The sequence below is a fragment of the Cryptomeria japonica genome, chromosome 7, assembly GCF_030272615.1.
Source record: "Cryptomeria japonica chromosome 7, Sugi_1.0, whole genome shotgun sequence".
In the NCBI taxonomy this organism is placed as follows: Eukaryota; Viridiplantae; Streptophyta; class Pinopsida; order Cupressales; family Cupressaceae; genus Cryptomeria; species Cryptomeria japonica.
In genome coordinates, this window is record NC_081411.1 from 529228782 (window position 1) to 529254153 (window position 25372).

At 35.6% G+C, this 25372-nt stretch overlaps 1 protein-coding gene across 1 annotated transcript in view; it reads right to left on the reverse strand.

Annotated features, from left to right (window-relative positions):
- Window positions 1–1556: 1556 nt before the first annotated feature.
- Window positions 1557–25372, reverse strand: part of LOC131031101 (DEAD-box ATP-dependent RNA helicase 31) — a 140043-nt gene continuing 116227 nt past the window's right edge. The window contains exons 5-10 of the mRNA XM_057962130.2: window positions 18136–18342; window positions 17948–18034; window positions 17727–17822; window positions 17433–17648; window positions 5076–5258; window positions 1557–2271 (exon numbers count right to left, since the gene is read on the reverse strand). Coding sequence (XP_057818113.1) covers window positions 2041–2271; window positions 5076–5258; window positions 17433–17648; window positions 17727–17822; window positions 17948–18034; window positions 18136–18342 — 1020 coding nt within the window. The 3' untranslated portion in view covers window positions 1557–2040. The remainder of the gene's footprint in view (window positions 2272–5075; window positions 5259–17432; window positions 17649–17726; window positions 17823–17947; window positions 18035–18135; window positions 18343–25372) is intronic.

Consider the following 25372-nt stretch of genomic DNA (forward strand, 5'->3'; position numbering starts at 1 on the left):
ACAATTGATTTGTTGAATCCCTTTTCTCGAGAGCTCCAATTCTCCAAACTTCTCATAAAATATTATTTCCCAAACTGGCCAAATAAAACCCCACATGTTGCTTTATTGGTCCCCACCCTAATTCGGACTTTTAGGGTTGCAAACATTGTTTTATTCAATTTTATTTCTCTAGGAAGTTCAAACTTTTCTAAGGGGTCTTATTTCATGATTATGTTCTTTAAAAAAAAAAAAAATTCCCCGCTAGACACACACTCCAAGGTGTTACTTTTTATTTTAATTATTGATCACTTTATTATAATAATATAAAATGATTTTATTAAAAACACATTATGTTAATTAAATTGAAATATTAGAGTTACCACTTTAATATCCAAATTTGTTTTGAAACTAACACCTAATCACCTTTGATTGAAATCTAATGAAAACATTGGTACTCACATAGCGAGCCAACTACCAGTTTCCCCTAAAAAATAGGGAAATATCTTTGATCACTTGAAATTACTCTAGCTCATTGTCAATGTCCCCAACCTTTAGAAGGTCAACAAGTGAACTGCCAGTTTGTTCCTAAAAAATGGGAGCCTTCCTTAAAAATAGAAGACAATCCTCAAACAACTGAAAAATGCTCATAGGGTCTCTTGCTATGCTCCACAAGATTTGGGTGATCTCTCAGTGAATTGTCAATCCATCCCTAAAAAATAGGAAAATTGGCTTTGAGCTCTAGAAATGCCTCAGACCTCTCCGAAGTCACCCGCCCCTTTTGAATGGGTCCCTTGTCCTCTGCATTACCCTACGAGAACCCCCATCAATACGCTATCCTTGTTAGAAGTCATTTGCCTTAGGAAGGGGACATTACAAACTACATCCACATGACACTTAAATGTGTGGATTATATTATATTGTCAACTTCTTCAAAGACCCTAAAACACTAGTTTCACGTTTTTCTAACTCAAGGTCCACAATCAAATTTAGCACCCATGCATAACGAAATGTGCCTTTTGGCCAGATATCATTCCATTGTAATTCAAAATATCACATAACATATGGCAGAACAAATATACAAATTCAAAAATAATAACTTGCAATGAATGGAACAAGATATGCCTTTTGGCCAGATATCATTCCATTGTACTACAAAATATCATATAACATATGGCAGAACAAATATACAAATTCCAAAATAATAACTTGCAATGAATGGAATAATATATGTTGATCCTCAGGAAAAATGTTGAAGATATTCCAAGGGAAGAAGAAAAAATATAAACTACAAATTGCAATGACACAAAACACTTAAGTCAATCCTTTCCCTTCAATTGCAGTCTATATTTAAACCATCATCTGACCGCTAACACTTACCATTGAGATATGCACACTGGAACTCTAGGTAGATTACTTTAAAGCATCTAAGATGGATCAGCTTCAAGGGAATTTGGATTCCAAGAATCTTAGACTCCTTATAACAATGATTAGTGCCCAAAAATTTTAAAAGGAAAAAACAATAACTAATGATCAGTGCTTTTCAATTTTGCACAGAAGTACAATAAAGATTATTCAGATATGGAAAAGGGGAAATTTCAATAAACAAGAAAAAATTTAGCTGTCCTCCAATGATAGGACAATAAATAGTCAAACAATACAAACGACTAAACTGAATATGTCAAAATCTGGAAACCAAAGTCGCAGTTCTCAACTAGTCCTAAATTGGTCATTCCTCACATCAGTATGAATCTTAAGCATCCATAGAGGAGTGACTTGACAAGAACATAAATTAGGAAATATTATTCTTGAGAAGACACTATCCATACTAATAATTTTCATTGCTGCCTGAAAATACTCAGCAAATGGTTTCATCAATTCACATGCTCCCTTGGGTCGCTCCATCATGCAGAGCAAATTCGAAGCAAATTTGTGATTTCTGAAGAACACGAGAATATTGGAAGCACTGGAGATGCATGAACTCTACTACTCAGAAATCATCAAATGGCATCCACAACATTAACTTTAGTCAGAATAGCATAATCATCATAAGTGCAAGATGAGTCATTCTGAAGACCGCAGCCCTGGAACATTATTAAGACGCATCTTGGCAAGAGTTAATTTATTAATTGCTGGAGGAGTGTCCAAGCCCATAGAACGACTAAACTCATTTGCACGTTGAGCAAGCCTTGTCTTATTTTTTGCAATTCCTTTCTTAAAACTGTAGAATCCAAGCCATGTTTGATAAGCTGCTTCTTTATCGCGCAAATCAACGTGAGATAAAGCACACTTTACCTGTAAAATTGTAAATTATACAGCAATCTGATCATATAGTATGGTCTTCCAATTTGATGCAATAACCGGCGCATATATGATGTCTCTCACAAAAAAATCATTAAATCTAGCATGTAAATATTTCTTATTTTGCTTTAAAAACAATATATTTTCTCAAAATAATATAAGAAAACATATTTATGGAATGAAGCCTAAACAAAGTATAATCTTGGCACATCAAGGTCTCATGTCACATGCACTTGAAAAATCTAATAAGAAACTCAACTACACTAGCTTTGCTACTTGATATGCGTGTGCATGCGTGCATGCATGTGTGTGTGTTATTTAAGTAGAATCAACCAGAGAATCCAATCAGCTTTAAAAGATGAGCTAGCAGAAACACAATAAATTTCAAATTTTCAGAATATTTTAGAAAACAAATAAATCCACGGACTATAAAAATGGCAATGGCAACAAAGACCATCTATTGAAACATCCGGATGATAAAAGCGGAAATGTTTGAGTTGCTTTTAATGTCAAAATACCAACATAAAATTATTAAATTAAAAAATTAAAAGTGCATAGATTACGCAATTAGAGGCATTCAAGTCTCTATAATGACAATGTGTATGAAGATCATTCATTGGTACATTAGCGTAACTTATTTTCAAATTTAATTTTGAGGTGTCTTTCTGTCTGCTATATAAAAATCTGATGGTTGTGTTGTATCTTGAATTAATGAGAACTTTTGGTTTTCTAAGAGCTGTTTTCTTGTTTTCCTTTTGGGCAGGAGGGCCTGATGGGATCAATCCCCAACGAACAGGAAACTTTAAAAAGAAATATTTTCACTCTAAACTCTTCCATGACCTTCCAAAAATTTGAGGAAATCAATGTAGAAACACCTAAGAAATTGGTACAGGAGCACCTAATTTGCCCTCAAGCCTCTATGAGGCTAAGTATGAAAGTTGTGTGTTTCGAAGTGTCAAAGATGTAAATAAGGTCTTTTGAGACCATTTATGATGTAATAAGGTCATTAGGACCATTATATGTCATATCAAGTCTTAGTTTGGTCATATTGTCAAAGTTATTCAAAAATGACCAAAATTGTAAGAAAGTTGTCAATATGTGGACAAAGTGCCTCATGGGTCAAATTTGAAGTTTAATGACATGTAAGGATATTTCAGGCCTATTTGGGCCTATTTGGATGGGTTTTGGGTCATGGAAGGGTTTAGGAGTGTAAGTTGTCAATTTTGCAAAAAGTTGTTACAATGTTGTCATGTGTCAATGACACACAAAAAGAGTATTTGTGTTCCTAATGATCAAAGGGGGTTATGATTCGATTTTTGTTGGTTAGTTTAGTTTTTTGGGTCTATATAAGTCTTCCCAACCACGTTGGGAAGGTTGATGGAGATTGTAAGACAAAGAAGTGCAATAAAACTTTGAAATTCTGCAATTTTCTTGAATTTTCCGAGTGCAACAGTCTGTTCTCACATGTTTTTCACCATTATTATTCATTCAATTGCCTTGATAATCCATTGGATATGAAAGAGGAGCAAATCTAGAGCATTTCCTTTTTGGTTTCATTGAATTTCGTTTTGTTTTGAGAAAGTTATGACAAATTTGGTGAAAACTGTCCAAACCCTAACTAGGGCTGGCAGCAAGCATAAAGAAATGTAAAACTTTATTTCTACTCAACGTAAGACCCCCCAAAATGGGTGCAAACTCATATAATATCATGCTATTTCATGTCCTTATGTGTGCAGGGTTTCAATCATCTGAAAACTTATGCCAAATGGAAGTTTATTGACTGATTTCTGAGTCTCAGTCAAGAAGGGACAGCAAGATGGTGGATTTGAAAAACTTGAATGGACAGGGTATAAAGGAAGGCTCTTTGAGGGGAGTTGAGTGTTAGAAGGGTGTATAGGAGTGTCATAAGTCTAGGACAACAAAATTTTCCCTTGACCAAACCAAAGTGTTCAATGTTTATTGACTGCCCCTAAACTTGGATGAGACAGTCACATTAGGACAGCAGACTGGGTTTTCTTATTTTGCAATGTCAAGAGATGATTGTTGGGGTTCGTGTTGTGGTTGAATGCTAGAGGGGTAGTAGGAAGGTTCTCCATCTTCCTCAAGTGTATTTGGAGGGTTAAAAACAAGGAGTGGAGCATAGAAGTATGACTGTCCTATGGGTGTCTTTTGTCCCTGTGAACAGTGTTTAGGACAGCAGGGGGTTATGTTGCCTTTTAGGGTGGATGGGTAGGTTGAGTCAACTGTTTTGGCCATGGAAGAGAGTCTCAATAATGTCTCCATGAAAGTCCTTGGGTTGGGGTGTGCCTATTTGGCATTGTGAGTTGTGTGAGTGAGCCATTGGTACCCCTAATTGGGAGAGGCCTGGTGTTGTTGGCCATTGAGTGAATCTATGGTGTTTGGTCTTGGGTCTCAATATGTTGTTATGACCTACTTGAGCATGTTTCATGGTTGGATGGAGGTTTGTGAAGTAGGAGTGTGTCCATTGGTTGATTGAAGCAATTTGTGTGGAGTTAGTAGCCTAATGTGAGTTTGTGAGTTTGAAACCTATTGAAATAAGTGAGTTGGGAGAAAGATCTCCCTAAGTAGTTGAGTTTGTGTGGATGCTCTGCATCAGAAATGTTTCTTCGCACTGATCTATAAGGATTCCAAAATGATGCTAGACTAGAGAAGTCAATCATAGGGATCTTGGAGCAAAATGCTTCCTCCAAATTCAGCACCAATAGCCTATTTTTATCTATTACTGAAATGCCAACAAAAACTGCATATGGAATAGGTTTGAATTTTCAATTACTCACCTTCATATACGTTTCTTTATCTATGGTCGGTGGTAGTGCCTTTGTAATGGGCAAATCTTTCACAGATTTCAGAAAAAACTTCTCCCATGGGGAAAGCAACAAAATTCCCTGACCATCTTTACCTATGCGTCCAGTTCTACCAAGTCTGTGTATGTAGTGCTCTCGATCAAAAGGTAAACCAACCTGCACAAATATAAATGTTTTGTAACTAGTACATGATCAACCAATTTATTATTTATGCCCACATCATGCAAAGGGAAAATAAACTCATTGAATCTAACTAGCTCAGTTTCAGTCACCATATCTTATTACCCAGCTGGCAGCAAATTTTCTAGACAATATTTGTTACTTTGTACACAACCCTACTAGATTACATTTCCTTTGAAAATAATATTCCAGAACATCCAAGCTTAGATATAACAACAATTACAGAACCCTATAGCAGACCACACAGGATAAAACTAAAAAAAACATCAGACTTCCAAGCAAGCAGACCCAAAAAGACATTGCTGGTTGCCAGAATCATTTTTGCTAGCTGAGGTCGGAAATTTATGGCATAACGGAGCAAACCCATTCATCTGAAATTGCATTGAATTCCTACTTTGTTATGAAAATGGCAAACTAGCATCACCACAGTTACAACTTTTTGGCCAAATCAGAGACTTTTAATCTAAGTTACCAGATTCTTCTGCAAATTCCGTGGGTTCAGGTTTCGATTTGTTAAAATTCGGCCAGGGTTCGTATTTTGCCCTGTGGGTTTGATCAGAAGGACCTGGGGAGAATTTTGGTGCTTTTCCAGAGAATTTTGAACCCAGCGGTAGAACCCAAGGAGAATTTGGGTGATTTGACACATTTTTTAATTTTTTTAAGTTTCTTTTTGCCTATTTGGGTCAAAGCATTGGCATGTTGAACTAGAGCATGCAGAGTTGGATAATTCAATCGCCTGCCTTGATGCAGCACTTGGAGTTGACGACGATGATGATGATGAGCTACCTAGTGATCATGAGGCTGAGATTGCTAGTACCACTGCCAGTGGCACTGTTTGTGCTTCTAATTTGCCACAGGAGGAGGATAATATGTTTGATGACTTCTGATGATATTTGATCAGTGATGGCTGATTGATACTTTTGACATTATTATTTTTTAACTAAACATTGATATGGTGGTGTATTTTGGCAATTTGCTATGTTATTTGCCATTTGGTCTAAAAGTCTACAACATTAATATATATGGTGGTGTCTTTTGCTATTTATTTGCTGCTGCATATATGCATATATTTTTTATTTTTTATTTTTAATATTTTTATATGTTTTTGTATGTACGAACCCAAAGCAAACCTGAACCAACCCAAAAAAAATTGAACGAATTTGCGAACCCAAATCTCGAACCGGAATCCGATTCCAAACCGGGACCGGCAACTTAGATTTTAATTGAATAAATAGTTCTGATGCCAAACAAAAGGTTAAAAAAATATTACACTCAAAAAACTTGCAATTAATCCCAAGTCATCATGCCCTGCCACATCTGCCATGCATATCCTGATTTTTTTTTAAAAGAGGTTCTGAACTTTTTGTGTGTATACCTGTCCTTTTTGTTTCATTTTGAAATCACGAGAAAAAAGACACAAGAATGGGAAGACTGGAAATTTTTAGTTTGGATCAAGGCTAGAGCATTTTAAATTTTCTTTTATAATTAAAATTATACATATTCATGCTTTTGAATTGTAATGTGTCTGGTAGAATACTGTGTATAGAGTTTTGTATAATGAATCCACACAATTTTCTACCAAAGGCATCACGATTCATTTTCAGTACTGCGAAAATATCGTACATTTAGTATACATGAGGTTTCTTCTTATAGTTCATACCCTAATGAGTGTTATGCAGAAAAACTGGGCTGTCCCTAAAATAGTTTGTTCAAACACAATTCTTATAATTGGGAAAGGATTATATACTATGTTTGTGGTCTCCAAAAACTATATCAGTCTTGAAATAACAAAATCAAAATTCTCTATTTCTATAAACATTATTAACATTTTTCTTAGTTTTCCATGTTATATCCATTTTAGACCCATGTTACTAAATTCCATTTACACTTTTACAACACGATGTCAATGCCATGTAAATGGAAAGTTAATATGATACTAATTCAAAATGTGGATTAGACAATAAAACAAATGTCATCTAGGAAATCAAAGAAAAAAAGTGCGACAATTCTGTTGAGACATGGACCAGCTAGGACTCAAACCTAGGACCTTCCATACGCTGCTGGAATGCTCTACCACTGAGCTACTAGCCCCTCTTGGACCAGTCCATCATTGGTCCGGGTGTGGCTTATTTCCAACACCAACACCCCCCTTAAGCCACACCTCTCATGTGCTTGGGGTTCCCAGCCTGGACTTGGCTTTGATACCATGTTGAGACATGGACCAGCTAGGACTCGAACCTAGGACCTTCCATACGCTATTGGAGTGCTCTACCACTAAGCTATTGGCCCCTCTTGGACCAGTCCATCGTCGGTCCAGGTGTGGCTTATTTCCAACACCAACAAAATTGATAATACTCCAGCAGTTTTGGCGACGGTTACCAACATAGTGTTTATGGGGTTCGAACCAAGAACCTGAGTTTGAAAATCTTTCTTCCTCCAAGAAGTCTTTTCCTCTTCTTCCTCAGGTTCAATGGATGATCTCTCCACAAAGTCTGCAAGATCACTTCCATTCAATGCAAGCATGATTCGGAATCTCCATGACGTGTAGTTGGATGCACCATCCAATCTATCTTCAACTCTGAGATAGTTCAACATTTCGAGTGGAGTGATGAGAGCAAATAGGAAGAGGAGGAACAACTACAATTAATCTGATTAATCCTAATTTGAACCAAGCTCTGATACCATGTTGATTTTAAGTAATCAGATTAGCAATATAGAATGAAAATCAAAATGCAAAGTAAATCATACACATAACACACATGTTGTTGGCATTTGCATAAAGATTGCATTAATGATATGTTATGTTGTCAATTGAACCGGTAATGGTATTTATGATATTGTTGATATTGTTGTTGTTATTGATATTGTCTTGTAACCGGTAGGAAGAGCTTTGAGGAAGATGTTGTAAACCGGTATGTTAGTTTGTGAGTTTAACCGGTAAACCGGTGTATAAGGTTAAACCCTTTCCTATGCAATGTAACCGGTAAACCCTACCAGTTGTTTTTTGTTAAACCCTAACCGATCAAGTTTGTTGGTTTAAGATCTAATGATGAGCGGTAATGATGGCGACACATGTGATCATTGTATGAGGATTAGTTCAGATTGTTTTTGGCGCGTTTGTTTGATTGTCTAGGGAATGAGCACAATGGATTGCATCTAATGCAAAGCGTGTGATGAGTTACAAGTCCGATGAAGCGGTGATCATGGAGCGGTTGAAATTTTCTTGAAGAATGTGTATAGATTGCTATGTAAATCCAACGGTCACACTTGAATCGATTTGTTTGTAATCTCTATGAGAGAATTAGGTTTTTGTTGTGTTACTAACCTAATTGATTTGTATTTAAGGTCGATGAAGTTGTTTGTAAAGTTGTTGGCAAAGTGTTGGCTGAAATCAGTTGAGTGTGTGGTTGCCTAACCGGAGAATGGATCTGCAGTTTGAGTAAAGGCAGATTGAAGCTTAAAAGGATCTGATCAAGTAAATGTAGTGCTATTCAAACAAATCAAGAAAACCTGTTGTTTTCTAACAATTACAACAGAAGTGAAATCCCCTAACCGGATAAGCACTAACAAGTTTGGTTACATCTTAAATCCTCTAACAAGGTGATCCATTAGCTTGGATTCTCAAATCCTCTACCGAGGTTACTCCTAACAGGGTATTTGTTTTTCATCAAGGTATTTTGTAAATCTCTTAACCAAGTGATTCCTAACAGGATCAGTTCTTAACAGGACTTATTGTAAAAGCTTTAACAGGCTTGGCTCCTAACAAGGCGAACTTCAGAAGAGTTCAGATAGCTATCTTGTGAGTCTCATCTCACCGTGGTTTTTACCTATTTGGGTTTTTCACATATAAACAATTGTGTCAAGTGGTGAATGTTTTTGTGGTTATGATCTTATTTGTTGATTTGCTTGACTACTTAACTATTTTGATAAGGCATGATAACTGGAAGCATTGAGAGATGAAGTATGTTGATATATGATTAAGCATTTTGATGTTTACAAGATTGAAGTCGTTTATTGTTATGTTGTTATAACAGTTAACCGGTTGATGTTGAGTATTCTTATGAGTATTGATCTTGATAGTGAAAGTTTACTTTGTGAGTTTGAATTTGAGATTGGGAAGTTTGTATAAGTTTTTCAGTTTACTGATTGAAATAAATTTCATTTCGAATTCGAACAATTTGGTACTTCCCTCCACAATGTTGTAGCAACTCTCTTTTCCAAGCTCCTAAACGTGTTGGTGCCAATGGAAAAACTTTGGATCCCATCCACCTACAAAGGTATTTCAATGGTTTGATTTCTTGTTCCCTACATGTAATTGTTGCTGATATATCGAGTTATCTCCTGGAGACCACAAAAGTGCGAGGACAAATTAAAGGTATTCACTTCAAGGTGAGGCTAAATTCTCCTGGGCTTATATAGCAATCAGTCAAAGGCAGTCTCCGGATAGCTTTGGTGAAAAAATGCTGTAGTAGTGATGAGTGAAGAAAAACAGAGGTTATGATCATTGATCAAGACAGCTTTTAAGCTCGGTCATCTACAGCTCAAGACTCATAAATCACACCAGGCAAAATTCAACGAATTATAGCTTTATATAAGGGATTGTCTAAAGGACAGTTTTGAAAAGTCATGATTCCTGAATAGAATCAACCTTCCATTCACTCAAAAAGTTACAACTGTACACAACTTATTAGCTGGGCACATGTACTCTTTATCCCGACTTTTCTCTCAGCTTATAAAATGACATATAACCATTTTATGAGCTTATGAGCACTCTTTGGGTCATGCAAGAAGGGATGAAAAATCCCATGTAGGTAGCTTGGAATGTGTGCTCTCTTCCAAAGAGTTTGGGAAATCAGGAAATATGTAATGCCCCCATTTTGAAATAGGATTTAATAATAAAATTAAAAGAATAAAAAAAATTAAAATTAAAATAATTAAAACTTAGTTAAGTTTAATGAATGGTCAAAAGGCATGAAATGAAAAGTTGTGAGCTCCTCAAACATGAGGTATAAAAGGGAGAAGATAAATTCATTTGACACAACAATTTTTCATCTACAATCAAAGTGCAGATCTGAGTTAAATAGTAAGATAGCAATGAGGGGACATGACCTTTCGAAGTGATATCTCTTTCCAAAGAGATGTGTCTCCTCAATGAGATATGAGGGTATAAAACTAAGTTACCGGGTTCGGCACTCAGAGCCCAAATACTGGTCCTGGTTCAAGTTGGGTCCCAGTTCGAGTTCGGTTCGCGTCTGGTTCGGTTCGACAACAATCAGTAAAGTCAATACACCCCCCGTTGCAGTTGCCGTCGACGAAAACACTTGTTCGCAGGTTGCCGTCGATGAAAACACCCATTTGCAGTTGCCAACACTAGTTTGCAGTTGATTGTCGATGGAGGGAGAGATAGAGTTGTCGTCGATGAAGGGAGGGATTTGACAAAGAAGGGCGGGCTTCAAACAGTGAAGCCTTCGATAATTAATTGGCTTTCGGTTTATTATTTTACCCTTTAAAAGCTTTTCTGCAAATGCATAATTCACTGATTTATGATTTTATACACATATTAATAATATATGTTATTATATTATATTAATATAATATAATATAATATAATATATATATTCTATTGTTTTTGTACTAACGAACCCAAACCCCTCTTCAAAAATTTGTCGAACCGGTGCCTGAACCCGAATCCGGTAACTTAGGTATAAAATGTTGGTGTTGGAAATAAGCCACACCCGGACCGATGATGGACTGGTCCAAGATGGGCCAGTAGCTCAAGGGTAGAGCACTCCAGCAGCGTATGGAAGGTCCTAGGTTTGAGTCCTAGCTGGTCCATGTCTCAACATAAAAAAGAGTAAGCAATTAATATGGAGAGGGGGGATATAGAGAAAAGGAAGAAAGAATGGAGCATAGGGATTAAGGAAGGATTAATGGAAGAAGAAAGGAATGGGCAGAAAATAAGGAAGTGACTTTTAAGGACAGAAATGATGAAAGAGGGGTAGTAAAAGGTTGCAAAGGTAAGGCATGATGAAAGGGTGTGACTCTCCCACACATTGGAAATTATAAGGGGGAGAAGGCTTCATTCGAGAAGGAGAGTGGAAGGAGATTCCATTTTCGAGCAGACAAAAGGGCAGAATTCTGAGTATAAGCAGCAAACACATAAATATGTTATCAGCAGATTTGGAAACGGGAGTATATGCAGTCATTGATTAGGATAGAGAATCTGATACATCTTAAGACATCATCTCAAGCAGTCGTCTAACTACTACTGTGTGGTATGGTCATTCTATATAAACTCCTAAATGCTGTAACAATATTATATATGCCTGTTTTTGCACATTACTGTCTGCATAACTACTCCAGCATCTTTATGATTATTTAATTTATTTACATACTGTGACATGACTATTTATATCATAGCAAATATGAATCAGACCATTATATTCTGCAGTTGCTTAATGTAATATATATATCCTCATACATTCTGTGTGTTTTCCATGCTGTGATAGAAGGAAGAGGGTTTGCAAGAGGGCTACGGTGATGAGGTGTTACTCTATGGTACACCACCTCTATGAAGAGACCAGATGGTCCCAAGGGGTATGTGGGTACTGCCCTTGGGCCTAGAGGAGATGGTTTTCAGGGCACCCTGTTGCAACCTCTCTCTCCTATCAAGATGCATAAGTACACGGTGACCAATCATAAAGAGAAGGATAAGGTTGGCAAGATGAGGGGATAATGGAAAGGAGATACCTCACTGGGTAGGCCACCTCATCTGGATGGAATGGGCCACATAAGGCCAAGAGGGAAGGTATATCCGCTCTTGGACCCAAGGTAGAAGGTCCGAGACACCCCATCAAGCCCACTTTCCCCTATGCTCTCCTATGGTTGAGCCTCCAAGGCATTTAGAATCTTAAATAGATGAATCATGTAGATATATAAATTAATACTTAATAACACTTAAGTGAGTTTACTAATCTGTTAATCTGATTACTGTTCTGATTTCTGAGATTATTATTGGGAATTAGGAAATTAGGAAATTAGGGCAAACTTAGAGAATACCCAATTAGGGGACATTATAAAATACTAGACAGTTGAATGCAATGATCCGCCCGGGAAGAGAATATAAATTTAGAGAATTGGAGAGTGAAGCTGTATGGAAAATTTATCTGCGCTCCAGAATCCTACGTGCTCAGCATATATGGGTAATAGGGGTACCGTTCCAGTTTATTGATAATATTGGTAAACAAAAAAGTTAAAAACCTTTTCTGATCAGCTTAGTTATTGCAACCAAATAATTGATAGTATGATGAACAATGCACTAAAAGATATTGGAAAAATAGAGTGGATTAAAAAGAGGTAGCGGATGCAAGGGAGGTTTATTATTTGAAAACACCGCTCCTCATTGGCATTGTCTCAAACCTTTCCAAGAAAGACTTACTCAAACTAGTTGAGGCCCAATTCACTTTATTGTTTATTCTACTAGTATAGAGGATGCTTGAGTGGCAAGAGACCTTGCAACTTATGATTATGACATACGAATGGAATAGGTGGAAGGGGTCAATGACAGAGCAAGCGAAAAGGGTGAAGGAAACTGAGGTTGGTGATACTTTTCCATCAAATATGGCATATATCACATCTTGTGTATCCCATATTTTCACTGCCATCAAATTTATCGATTCTAGTAGTAATCTTAGGATGATCTACGAGTGCATTGATAGCATGCTTGGGCAAATGAAAGCAGACATTCACTGAGATATACTTCACCATAGAGTTCTGCATCAAGCATATTCATCCCATTATCCAAAAAAGGTTGAGGAAGTTAAACATCCCTCAACACTTGGTCACATGTGCTTTGAATCTTAAGTGGTACATGGATAGACCTGGCAAAGTTCTTCCAACTAATGACTCATTAACTAAGGAGTAGCCTCACAAAGACCTTTAATAAAACGTATAGTCTACAGAAAGGTTCATTGATCAAAGTTGAGGGGATAATATGTATGGAACTAGATGGCTACAAGACTTTAGCAAGGATTGCCAAGCACAATTAGTTAGTGGTGAGTATATGGACCTCCAAGATTGATACGCAGACATATCATTCATCATCTCTCACGTGTTTCTAGTACATGTATAGATTTATCCAATTTCTAAGTAGGAACAAACTTACCTTTGCGAGAGTATAAAAGCTTGGTGTACATAATGCCTTGCATCTCATTAGGAGACACAACAAGTTGATGAGGAGAATGAGTTTCATAGAGGATTGGATGAGCTCACATTGCAATTATCATTTTTGAGATTTTGCTCAAGCCTCAAACAAAAACCAGCTATGGATACATTTTTATAGCAATCCAATTTCATCATTTTAATTTTTGTCAATTGTGGATATTTTCTGTTCGCTTCTACATTGAAACTCTGTAATGGATTCCAATTTTCAGCTACTATAATGTAGGAATGATAAAATTTATAATTTCACAATTGTAATTGCTTAATTGCTATGATACCCAATCCACGGCCTAAGCTGCCGGATTAGAGTCCAATTTGAACCAGATTTTGGATTCGATTTAAGACAGAAAGGACCCATTAAAGTTTCTAAAGATATTATATTATATTATTGTCAAGCAAGATGGCACTGAATAAACACAAGAACTAAATAATCCATGTTTGATGATCACATAAAGAGTATGGATTTGTGGTGCTAGAGATCTGCGAGGTATTTGCCGTTGACAGATTTGAACATTTGATACCTCTACATTCAGTTGAAATCCATGAAAGCAAGGCAAGGAGTATTGATTTACCAATTAATGAGCTGCCAAGCCCAATGAGGATCGATCTTGTTGGTAATATTATTATTTTTCATATTTATATATTTTAATTATAATTAGTATAATATTAAATTATTAATATTGCAATAAAATATTATATATATATATAGTATATGCTACAATGTGTCATTTATATTAATATATTATAATATTATATTTGTATTTATTATATTGCAATTATATAATATTGTTGTCTTATATTATTAATATTTATCTATTATTATATCAATATATTTTTTAATTAATGTATATAATATAATAATTTTATTTACATTTTATAGACTAGACGAAGGTTCATTGATCAAAGTTGAGAGCATAATATATGGAATTAGATGGCTATAAGACTTTAGCAAGGATTGCCAAGCACACTTTGCATATGCCAAAAAATCTAATTACCGGTTAATATATGGACGTCCAAGATTGATACACAGGTCATTCATCATCTCTCACATGTTTCTAGTCCATATATAGCTTTAGCCAATCACTAAGGAGGAACAAGCATACCTTTGCAAGAGTAGAGAAGCCTGTTGGTGTACATGATGCCTTGCATGTCATTAATTGAAGACACTTGGGTATAGGCAATGACCAACGACACAGTGGATATTGAGTCGTAGGAGCCACAACAAGTTGATGAAGAGAATGAGGTTCATAGAGGATTGCATGAGCTCACATTGCATGATGAGGATACAACTCATTCTGGCAATTCTAGTGATGAAGAGTTTCCAAGACATCTTCTCAATGATGACAACAATTCTCAGTTTTGAGCCTTTTTCTCAAGCCTCAAACAAAAACCAGCTATAAATATCTTTTTATGGCATTCCAATTTCGTCGTTTTTTTTCTTAATTGTGGATATTTTTAACTCGTTTGTACATTAAAACTATGTAATCAATTCCAATTTTCAGCTCCTATAATATTCAAATGATAACATTTATGATTTCACAATTGCTATTGTTTAATTGCTATGTTCAAAAATCCACGGCCCAAGATGCCGGATCAAGGTCCAATTCAAACCTGATTAGAGATCCGATTCAACACAGAAAGGAATTGTTGAAGTTTCTAATAATATTATATTATCGTCAAGCAAGATGGCACTGAATAGACACAAAAACTGAATAATCCATTTTTGGTGATCACGTACAATGGATATGGATTTGTGGTGCCAAAGATCTGCAAAGCAGTTGTCGTTAACAGATTCGAACATTCGATACCTCTATACTCTAGTGGAGATTATGTGTCGATGAAAGCAAAGGCTGGAGTACTGATTTACCAATTAATGAAATGCCAAGCCCAGTCAAGATCAATCTTGTTGGTAATATTATTATTTCTAATATTTATATTTTCTATATTATCATTAGTATAATATTATATTATTAATATTAGCTTGGATTTTCAAAACGCGATGGCCATATATAACCAAATACATATACAGGTTTGGTTTTTGATTTGTTACTCATAGTAAATTGTTGAATGGTGACCCCTTTAAATTCTTGTTTATAATGTATTTGCGTCGAGGGCTCCCGCCAACAATTGAATTAGATGCAAGGAGTGAATATATTGACATTTTAATGTTTCCAATATTTGAAAAAAAAAAATTAGAGCATACTTTTATAATTTAATTAAATAGTTTTAGATTTTTAAAATTTTATTTGTTAATTATAGTATATTATGTTGTTAGCAGTTTCTGGATTTCTCACACAATCAAATCCAGAAACTACGGATTGTGGAAATCTGATAGCTTTGATAATATATTATTTTAATTTATTAAAATGATTATAATAATATACATAATTTAAATTTTTAATATTTAATAAAAATTTAAATATTAGATATACATTGTAATAAATTGATAGTTTAATGTTTATTATTTTATAATTTAACTTATAATTGATAGATGTAAATGTCTAATAATATATAATTATTATATATGTTCTACTAGATTATATTTATAGTTTACTAATTAAGTATTAATATTATTATTAATTTTAATTATTATATATTATATATAATCTTTTAATTTTATTCATCATTTATTAAAGTATATAGGAATGAATTAGTATTATAACTACACTATTTTTTATTTTCTTACTTTTTTGGTCGCAAATATGTGTATATTTATATTTTTTATATTTTTTTAACATACCCACGTACTCATACCGACAGCTTAACATTTATATTAAATTATTAATAATTATATATTATCATACTAATTATTATATTCCAATATTTATTTTACCATTGCAATTTTTTCTAACTTATTTTCTAGACTATACAGTAGAGTTAGAATAATTGTATTAAAGACCTTTTTTACACTAAATGATCAAAGTCAAATGAACACATTTTTTCTCAAGGATTATATTTAACGTGGGATCATAAAATTTTAAATGTATCTTTTATTTCACATTTGAAAACATTTTCATTTAAATGGACTATTTTTCCAGCTCATCTAATTCATTTTGTTTGTAATTATAAGTTTATGCTCCACTTTTGGAGTCTTATTCATCTTCATATGCCTTCAACACACAGTTCCCATGTCAGCCTATTTCCTCTTGTCCACTTCAACTTAACTTTTATGGGACAACAATATTTTGTACCTTTTGGCTATTAATTGAATGATGTCATATAAGCATTAACAGCAGATTGTTGTTTTGGGAAATTTATTCTCAAAATGTTTCAACAGTCTTTTATGCCCCCACAAGCAATTGCAGCACCAACGACACTAAAGATATTCATGGGTGGCCTTCTTTTACTTTATTTGTATGTATCGGAGTACAAATAGAGAAAATATTGCTTAATAGTAAATTGTTTCTTACATGGCAAATTGTGCCAACAGTCCTAGTAAATTGAGGCTTCTTGTCATGCAATGAGCATGGTGGTGGTGGTCTTTCTATTTCTCTTATATATCTTTGCATCCTTCCTTGATGAATTGACAAATTCTTTCATGAACTTGAAGATGCAGCTACCAACATCTTTGGTTTTGTTTTGTATGTCTTAAACCTTAACAAAAACGTGCAGATCTTAAAACAGAAAGAAGGCAAAAGAATGCACAGCTATCTCACTGATTGCATATGCATTCATAAAGATGAATGCTATTCTAAAAAGCAATTCCACCTAGACATGGAGGGAATAAATGTAATGTTTATTGGTGACCTCTATTTTCAGGGAATGTTAATAATCATCTTCTCTGTTTAAAGTTTAATCCCCTACCAAAACGGAAAAAAGGTGTAAATTCACTTAATAGAATCCCCAACAAAATGATACTGAAAAAAACAATGGAGCTGCATAGAAATAGAAATCATCGACAAGCTGTATGAGATTATGCATCACAACCACCTGAATAACAAGAGTGACATCAGGATAATCAACTCCACGGGCTGAGACATCTGATGTAACAAGTATAAGGCCTTTTGATTTCCGAAATTCATCAGAGATACGTGTCCTCTGACCCTGAGATTTTCTTGAATGAATCTCACGAACATTCAGTTTCAACTCGGATAGAAGCGTGGTAACTACCCTTGTAACGCAAATAGTTATACAGAAAACAAGAACCTGCATATACACAAAATGAAATCAATGCAAAAGGAAATACAAGAATTTAAATTAGCAATGAAAAAAGTTACATCTGACCTTGTACTCAGGGTCCTGTGAGATATGCCCCACGAGAATCCCATAAATCAACGAGAAATGCTTCTCTTGTGAGGCAACAATTGATGACTGTAACACCTGCACTAACTCTCAACAATAAATTACATATAATCCAAAGGTAACCATTTAGTTAAAATAAAATCCATACATTTTTGGAAGCATTTAAGAGGTGGTGATAATAAAGAGATTTTTTTGGATGACACCTTTGAATGAGTTTCCTCGCTACCCTCTTCAACTGTGTTGATAAATTCATGTTCTCTTTTTAAAGCAATTTGGGACACTTGGTGAACCTGCAGACATGATCACCTCCAAATATTACAATCACTTGGTTATTTCACATTAAAGCTTGTGCTTTCAGCTGTAGCTATGAGTTCAAAACAGTATAATAGACCTCTTTTGGAACTGTTGCTGAAAAAAATAGAGTCTGCCTTTCTTTGGGTACAGCAGCAATTATTTTTTCTAGTTCTATACGAAATCCCATATTTAGCAAGCGGTCTGCTTCATCAAGTATAAGCACTTTCACTCCCTTCAAACATTGTGAGAAACCAGGCGTAGTCTCAATATGCTCCTTAAGCCTTCCTGGTGTGCCCACTAACATCTAAGACAATTTTATAAAAATACAGAACAAGGTTAGAAATTAATTTTTACTTTTTATTTTTATTTTATTCCAATAAATAGTTATTGATACCATAGCATTGGACAATAATCATAAAGCCACAGAAAAAATATTTCTTTAGATCTAGAGAAAAATAATCCATTTTGCTCATTGCACAACAGAAAGTCTTGTCGTATGATATGCATAGCACGAGTGAAACTTCAAACATTTACAGAGTGTTTTACACAAATAAGATGTATCCATTTTTACTTTAAACAAAATCTGCATGAACAAGTGCAAAATTTTCAGAAGAAACCAAAGAGGGAGACAACAGAAAAGATGTGCAGTGATTAAATTATTCAGTTGAAATCATGCAAAGCTAAAAAAAATTCTTAAGACATTTAATAAAAATTAAGATTATTGATCTTCTGACTTTTGTTTTTTTGTAAGTACAATATGCAATTATACAGGTTACCATTAGAACTTAAAAAGGTAAAATGGTGAAAACTCTTATTAAAAAATAAGAATAGAATTACTGTCTTTTGTATTCATATTTATGACTGCATATTGTGAACACTTAACAGCAAAAACACTTGGAAAATACTAACAATTGAATTGCCCTTCTTCATTCCCATGCAAAATTAGATCCTGGGTTCATTGATCAATAGTCACGAAGATAATAATCATGAGAAAGAATCTGCACAAGCTTGCTTGGTAGCTCCAAAATCTATAAAGGATGAATGGGAACCATTAACATTAGGAATACCATTGAATTTTGAGTGTGCCTCAAAAGGAAATCTGATTGAAGCAAGGGCCAGTTATATCCTTCATGATATGCGAGGAGATATGAAGATGGGGCAGAAGGCATCTATCTAAGTGAAAAGTCAAATAATGACACTGAATGGAATGCACTTCTAGCAGCATTAAGGAAAGCATATGTTGAAGGATATCTTCAGATAGAGCTGGAAGGTGACTCAGGACTTGTGATTGAAGCGATCAATAAGAAAGTTGACTCAAAAGCACTTGAATGATCTTGACTTTGTGCAATGCAACATTTGGCTCCATGGAAAGAAAGAAGGGAAAGATGCACATCATGCACTTGACCTCAATGACATTCATTCATATTCAAAGTGGGTTGCTAAGAATATAGATCAATTGTTATTAGTAATGAGATAACTGATTTGGAGGGGGATGCAACTGAATGGAAAGCAAATGTGGTATCAATGAGACAGCAGAAGGCAAGTCTGGCGAGTCATTAGAGGTAGGTTCACTGCACATGCAACTTGGTACCATGCTTGAGGCGCTAGTTGAGAAAACATGGCACCCACACAGTGACAGCAGACTTTTTCCACCTTTATTCATAAAAGAAGTTTACAATTTGTAACCTTTCTTGATATTGAAACTTCAAGTTCATATTTAATGAAACTTTTAACTCATTTTTTGGTCTATTAAGTGCATTGAATTCTAATTCTGATCTATATATGAAAGAGATCAGCAATAAAGTTTATAAATTCAGTAATATGCATGTTTTTCATAAATCTTTTTCAAACTAATTTACTTTTGAATGTTTGATAAATGTGTCAAGCGATTGCCAAGTCCAAGTTTTTTAAAAATTGGGTCAACCATGTAATTAGAGTTTTAGTTATTAAACTATGATTTTACCATTTTTCTTTTCCATTAAAGCAAAAAAAAAAAAGAATTGGCTTTTATCAGTGTATGTCTAAATACAGAAAAGGTATATCACTTTCCTACTTCCTTTGTTGTTTATTTCCCATTTGTATTTCATTACTACAAGAAGCAAAATAGGAATTTGGTTTTCTGCCTTAATGTAATGTCCCCTTTCGGGGATGTTCCTAAATCTTGCCCTGAAATCACAAGTTCAATTAAAATAAGAAATAAAGCTCATTAAGATACAACCTACCAACTAACAATTTCCTATCCAATATAAACTTTGGTTTAACCCCAGCAATAATGTTAGTCAACATTTGAAATATAATTCATAAGCCCAATTATTTCCATAAGGGTTAGGAACCCAATAACATATAAATGCATATATAATCAATTGCATTAACAATCAAATTGATATTTAAGTTAAATAACATCACTCATTGGGATCTAATATATAATTGTATTTCCAAGAATAAACCATTGTAGGGAATTGGGAGGAAAGCATGTTTGAGTGCCCAGAACCATTCGCCACAACTAAGCACAAGGGGGTGGAGCATCCAACCAAGACAACTTGAGCTTGTTGATGGGCGTTTTATGACCACACCAACACAAACTAAAAATGCCAAAGACACTTTATCCTCTCTTGAGCAAAATCGCCTTTTATGCTAAGATTGCAAAAGTTCATAGAAGTGATTCCAAGGATCCTACACGAACTAGCGACTTTATAATGGACAAAGTATCTTTGGCATTTTTATTCTGTGTTGGTGTGGTCATAAAACACCCATCAATAGAATTGCCGCTAGAAGGAGGGCGAGAAGAATTATCATCTAGAGTCATGTGAAAGATGCCAACCGAGTCTTGACCCAATCTGATAGGATTTATCTAACTAAATTTCTTTGACCAGTGGAAGTTTTGTTTCAAGTTTTGAGTGAATTTTGTGGTTTTGTAGTTTTTAGGGATTTTACTTGAGATTTTAGCAATGATGAATGAATAACAAACGCAATACATAAAAGGACAATTGACTGAAATGAAATTTTCAGAACTCTGAATTATTACCAGCAATTATCAAATCAAATGAAATCACTACTAATAACATCCAAAGCCAAAATAGGCCTACCAGGTGTCAAAAGCTTGTCCGGATGAGCTTATTTTATTGGCTGAAATCGAAAGAATGTTGATAGAGGAGCTTCCACTACGCACTAACAGCTCCAATAAGTTTTATTATGCTTGTAAAGAATTACCAAAACCAAATAGAGGAAGAATTTGCAATTCAAGTGTGATCCTTGACTGACGCCAGGCACAACCCTTCAAATTATGACACTTTTCCCCAAAGAAAAGTTCGTATTGTTCACACTGGTGTCCAAATGGCTGAGATGACTATTGGATTGCTGTTATTATTTGTCAACAATGAAATCTAAGCCAAATAGCCGAATCAAAACCCTTGTAATTATTTCTTATGGTCCCCAGGCAAGAGATAATGGTACGGCCTTGCCTGGAAAGGTATGATCTGCAAATTAGGCTGCTAAACTTGCTGGTAATCCTTTGTATACTGCTCAGAATTTCTGTAGCAGACCTGACGTGGCTGAGAGAGGTGTATTTCTGCTGGTTACACCCCTTAGTGGTCTGGTATTGATCATTCAATGCTTCCGTAGTACTGTAGAATGCACAAATTCAACCCAGAACAATATTTCAATTCCTGATTTGCTGATTCCAGTCTCAGAGCTCCTAAATTTGGCCCTCACGACCTGATTGGAGCAATTTCAGTGCTGCAACCTGTAATGGGATGACTAGGGTTCAGCATCCTATCACCTATAGCTTGGAGTCCCCAATGCTGTCTCAGTCCTGTGCTGCTGCTGCAGACGTTTTTATCAGAAAATAATGTGTAAAAAATAATCATTTCCTTCCCCAAAATAAAACACCTTCCTTACTTAACGCAACTCAACCCTAATTCGCAACCCTCACTTGGTATCCATCAAAGATTGCAAAGGAATCTTCCTTTCTAATTGGCGTCTAGCATGAAGGGTGGTCTTCACCATAGTAAAATGGGTCCACCTTTTTAAAACAACTTTTCCTAGGAATAAGTGCCATGGTCATATTTTATAACTTTAACTTAGAAAGTTACTTTTAAAACACCTTTTAAATAAACTTTTTCTATTTTTAGAAAAAGTAACTTTATAACATATTATCATAAAGTTTATATGATATAAATCTTCTCACACCAAATTTAGCTAAGTATAAACCTTTGGCACCCAAAATCATCCCCTATCCATTAATTTCACCTATGGGGATGGCTAACAGATAAAACTAGGGCTCTTCAGCGATCACTGGAAAAATGGGAGCATTACATCATGATTCAAAATGGTGTTGCTTGAAGAAGAATTAGTCCTAGGTGAAGAAGAAGACATCATCTCACAATTGAACACTCTCGCTTGGAGAAACCAAAGTGGTGCAACTTAATTCAGACAAGTGAGGATTGTTTTAGACAAGGAAGAAGAATTAGGAGATCAACCTCCGATTGCTGTTGTTCCTAGAGCAATTAATCGAGGTAATCTATCTCCCACACGACAATAGAAAGAAAATTGAAAGAGCTAAGAATTCTTCAAAGTTGGAAGATTTGAACATGAATCACGATGGTGCTACCAATTATAGGTGAACCCCCAATGTATCAACCAAATTTGGGAATTAATGATGACCAAGAGGATATAATTTCTGGATTGAACAATCTTGCTTGGCAAGAAAAGCGAAGTGCGACAGAGCATTTGCGAGTGCAATTTGTGTTGGAAGAGGAAGAACAAAAGGCTTTAGACATCACAGTGGCTATTGAAAGGGCACTCCTCGATCAAAGGTTCCTACTTGCTCCCCTCGACCCCCTAAGGACTCATCAGCTACACACTGGATCAAATCATCTCATTCTCACTAGAAAGACTTCAAAGAATTCTAATATCCACTCCAAGACCCAAGGAGTTGCAACTTGCAAGCGCTAGACTTTGCTCCAAAGGCAAGATGTGGCAAGAAAGGAGAGCTACAACAAGCCAAGATTCATCGGGTGGCAAAGATATTTCAAATTTGTTCCGGACTCCATCACACCAATATCAAGCTCAAAGGGCAACCCAGGTTGACAGTCAAACAAGTGCGACCCCAATAGTTACACCACCAAACAATCAGCCAAGTTCAATATCGTCAAGACTTCAACCAAGCCTTCAAGCAATTCCTACAATGGATCAAAATCAGAATCAAAATCAGCCTGCTCCAAATGGAGCTACAATGTTAGTTACCAATCCATCGCCAATTGAGTTCACTAATTATCATGATATGCTCAAGAGTCGTGAGGATTTATGTTCAAAGTTTCATCTTAATGATCCAAATCAGGCAGTAGAGGAGCATATCAAAATCGTTGAAGATGCAATAGGCAAATCCAATACGCAGATGTGGCATGCAGACTTTTCCCATATTCTTTGGGAGATGAGGCATTCTATTGATTCATTCATTTACCCACACGTTCCATAACATCATGGGGAATATTTAAGGATGGATTCACAAGCAAGTTTGGCATTCCTATCACTCCTCCGGAGTTGCATAGGAAGTTCGTAGAAGTCAAGAGACAAGAACATGAACCCATCAGTGCATTCAACAACAAATTCCAAAAGGCTTACACTATTCTAGTACGCAGATGAGGCATGTAGACTTTTCCCATATTCTTTGGGAGATGAGGCATTCTATTGGTTCATTCATTTACCCACATGCTCCATAACATCATGGGGAATATTGAAGGATGGATTCACAGGCAAGTTTGGCATTCCTATAACTCCTTTGGAGTTGTATAGGCAGTTCATAGAAGTCAAGAGACAAGAACATGAACCCATCAATGCATTCAACAACAGATTCCGGAAGGCTTTACACTAGATTGCGAGATCCCTATCTTGTCACCGACTCGAGAGAAATATACTATTCTGCACTAGACAACCTCACTTCTATGTTTGTACAGCAATCTCATCCTCCTCAATCGAATTTGAATGAAGCATACGCCAAGGCAATGGAAATGACTAGAAAGTTGTGACAAAGCGTTTCTGGACCTTTGCTTCACATGGGACCAGTCGCAGCTAACAATCAAATCTACAACCTCAATCAAGCTTTATTCCACCAAACACAGATTATCAATGCAATTCCTCAACTGATGCAGCAGACAACACCACCCTCTAATCAGTTAGTGCTTCACCCAAGAATAGCATTATCTCAAGCGCCACCATCGCAACTGGTATACCTCCATGTACAACAACATTGATCTGAATTCAAGAAATGGATGAGATGAAGAAGCTGATTGACCAAGTCCAAAAGTTGTTGACCGAAGTTATTTATTTGAGGAATCACAACAATCAAATGCAAAGGATTTATCAAGCACATCAAGAAAATTATCAAGGTCATCAAAGTGATCCTTTTGGATATCAAGGAGGTAATCAAGGGCACAATCAAGCTTACCAAGGAAATAACCAAGGCTTCCGCAACAATAATCAAGGATTCCAGAAAATAACATGGAACACTGGGCTGAATAATGGAAGTGAGCCTTCACCTTTAGACAACTGCCCACTTCTGATGATTGTCTCGCAAATAAGGTGTTTTTAGTAGAAGCAACCTTATCAAGCTAGTGTAGATTGCACAATACAGATCAGCACTCTGAGTTGCACTCTCATGAATTCCAAATAGCGGTTGACATTTTCAAAAGTGAGAAAAGGAATACAGAAGCGTCAGTGAATCCTCTAGTAACAGGATATGAATTAGTTCCTACACAAAGATATGATCAAGCATTGGTCCTACAAGACTTCAGATTCTTGTTTGAATCTCGAGAATACACGTCACAACAACCTAATCAGAGATTTTTACCCACATCTGCCAATGGCCCAGTGGAAACGCCACAATATCAAACTATGACAGAACCAAAAGTGTTGCCAAATGAATCGCTTACAAGCAATGGCTACAGTTTTCCCCCACTTTAAAATAGCGTCTTGGTGGAAGGTACAAGGGAAGTACAAGAACTCCAGCCGTCATCTAGAAATCCACCAAAAGTGTATCAAAGGAATTTCCGAAACAATGAACCATTGACTACATCAATCCTGCCAAATAATTTCCAAACTCCTCCACATCCAAATGCAAGCAATGTTCCGACTTTCCCAAGGGATTCACTTGAATACAAGGAGCGAGGCATTCAGCAAAACGAAAGAAGGCAACCAAACTGCCCCACTAATGGAACAAAGGCAAAAGAATGATTCATCATAAAGATGAATTGAAGAGATTGAGCTCATATGCGTTGGAAGAATTTAACAAGATAAAGGTCACTTTACCTTTGATTGAATTGATGAAAATTCCTGAA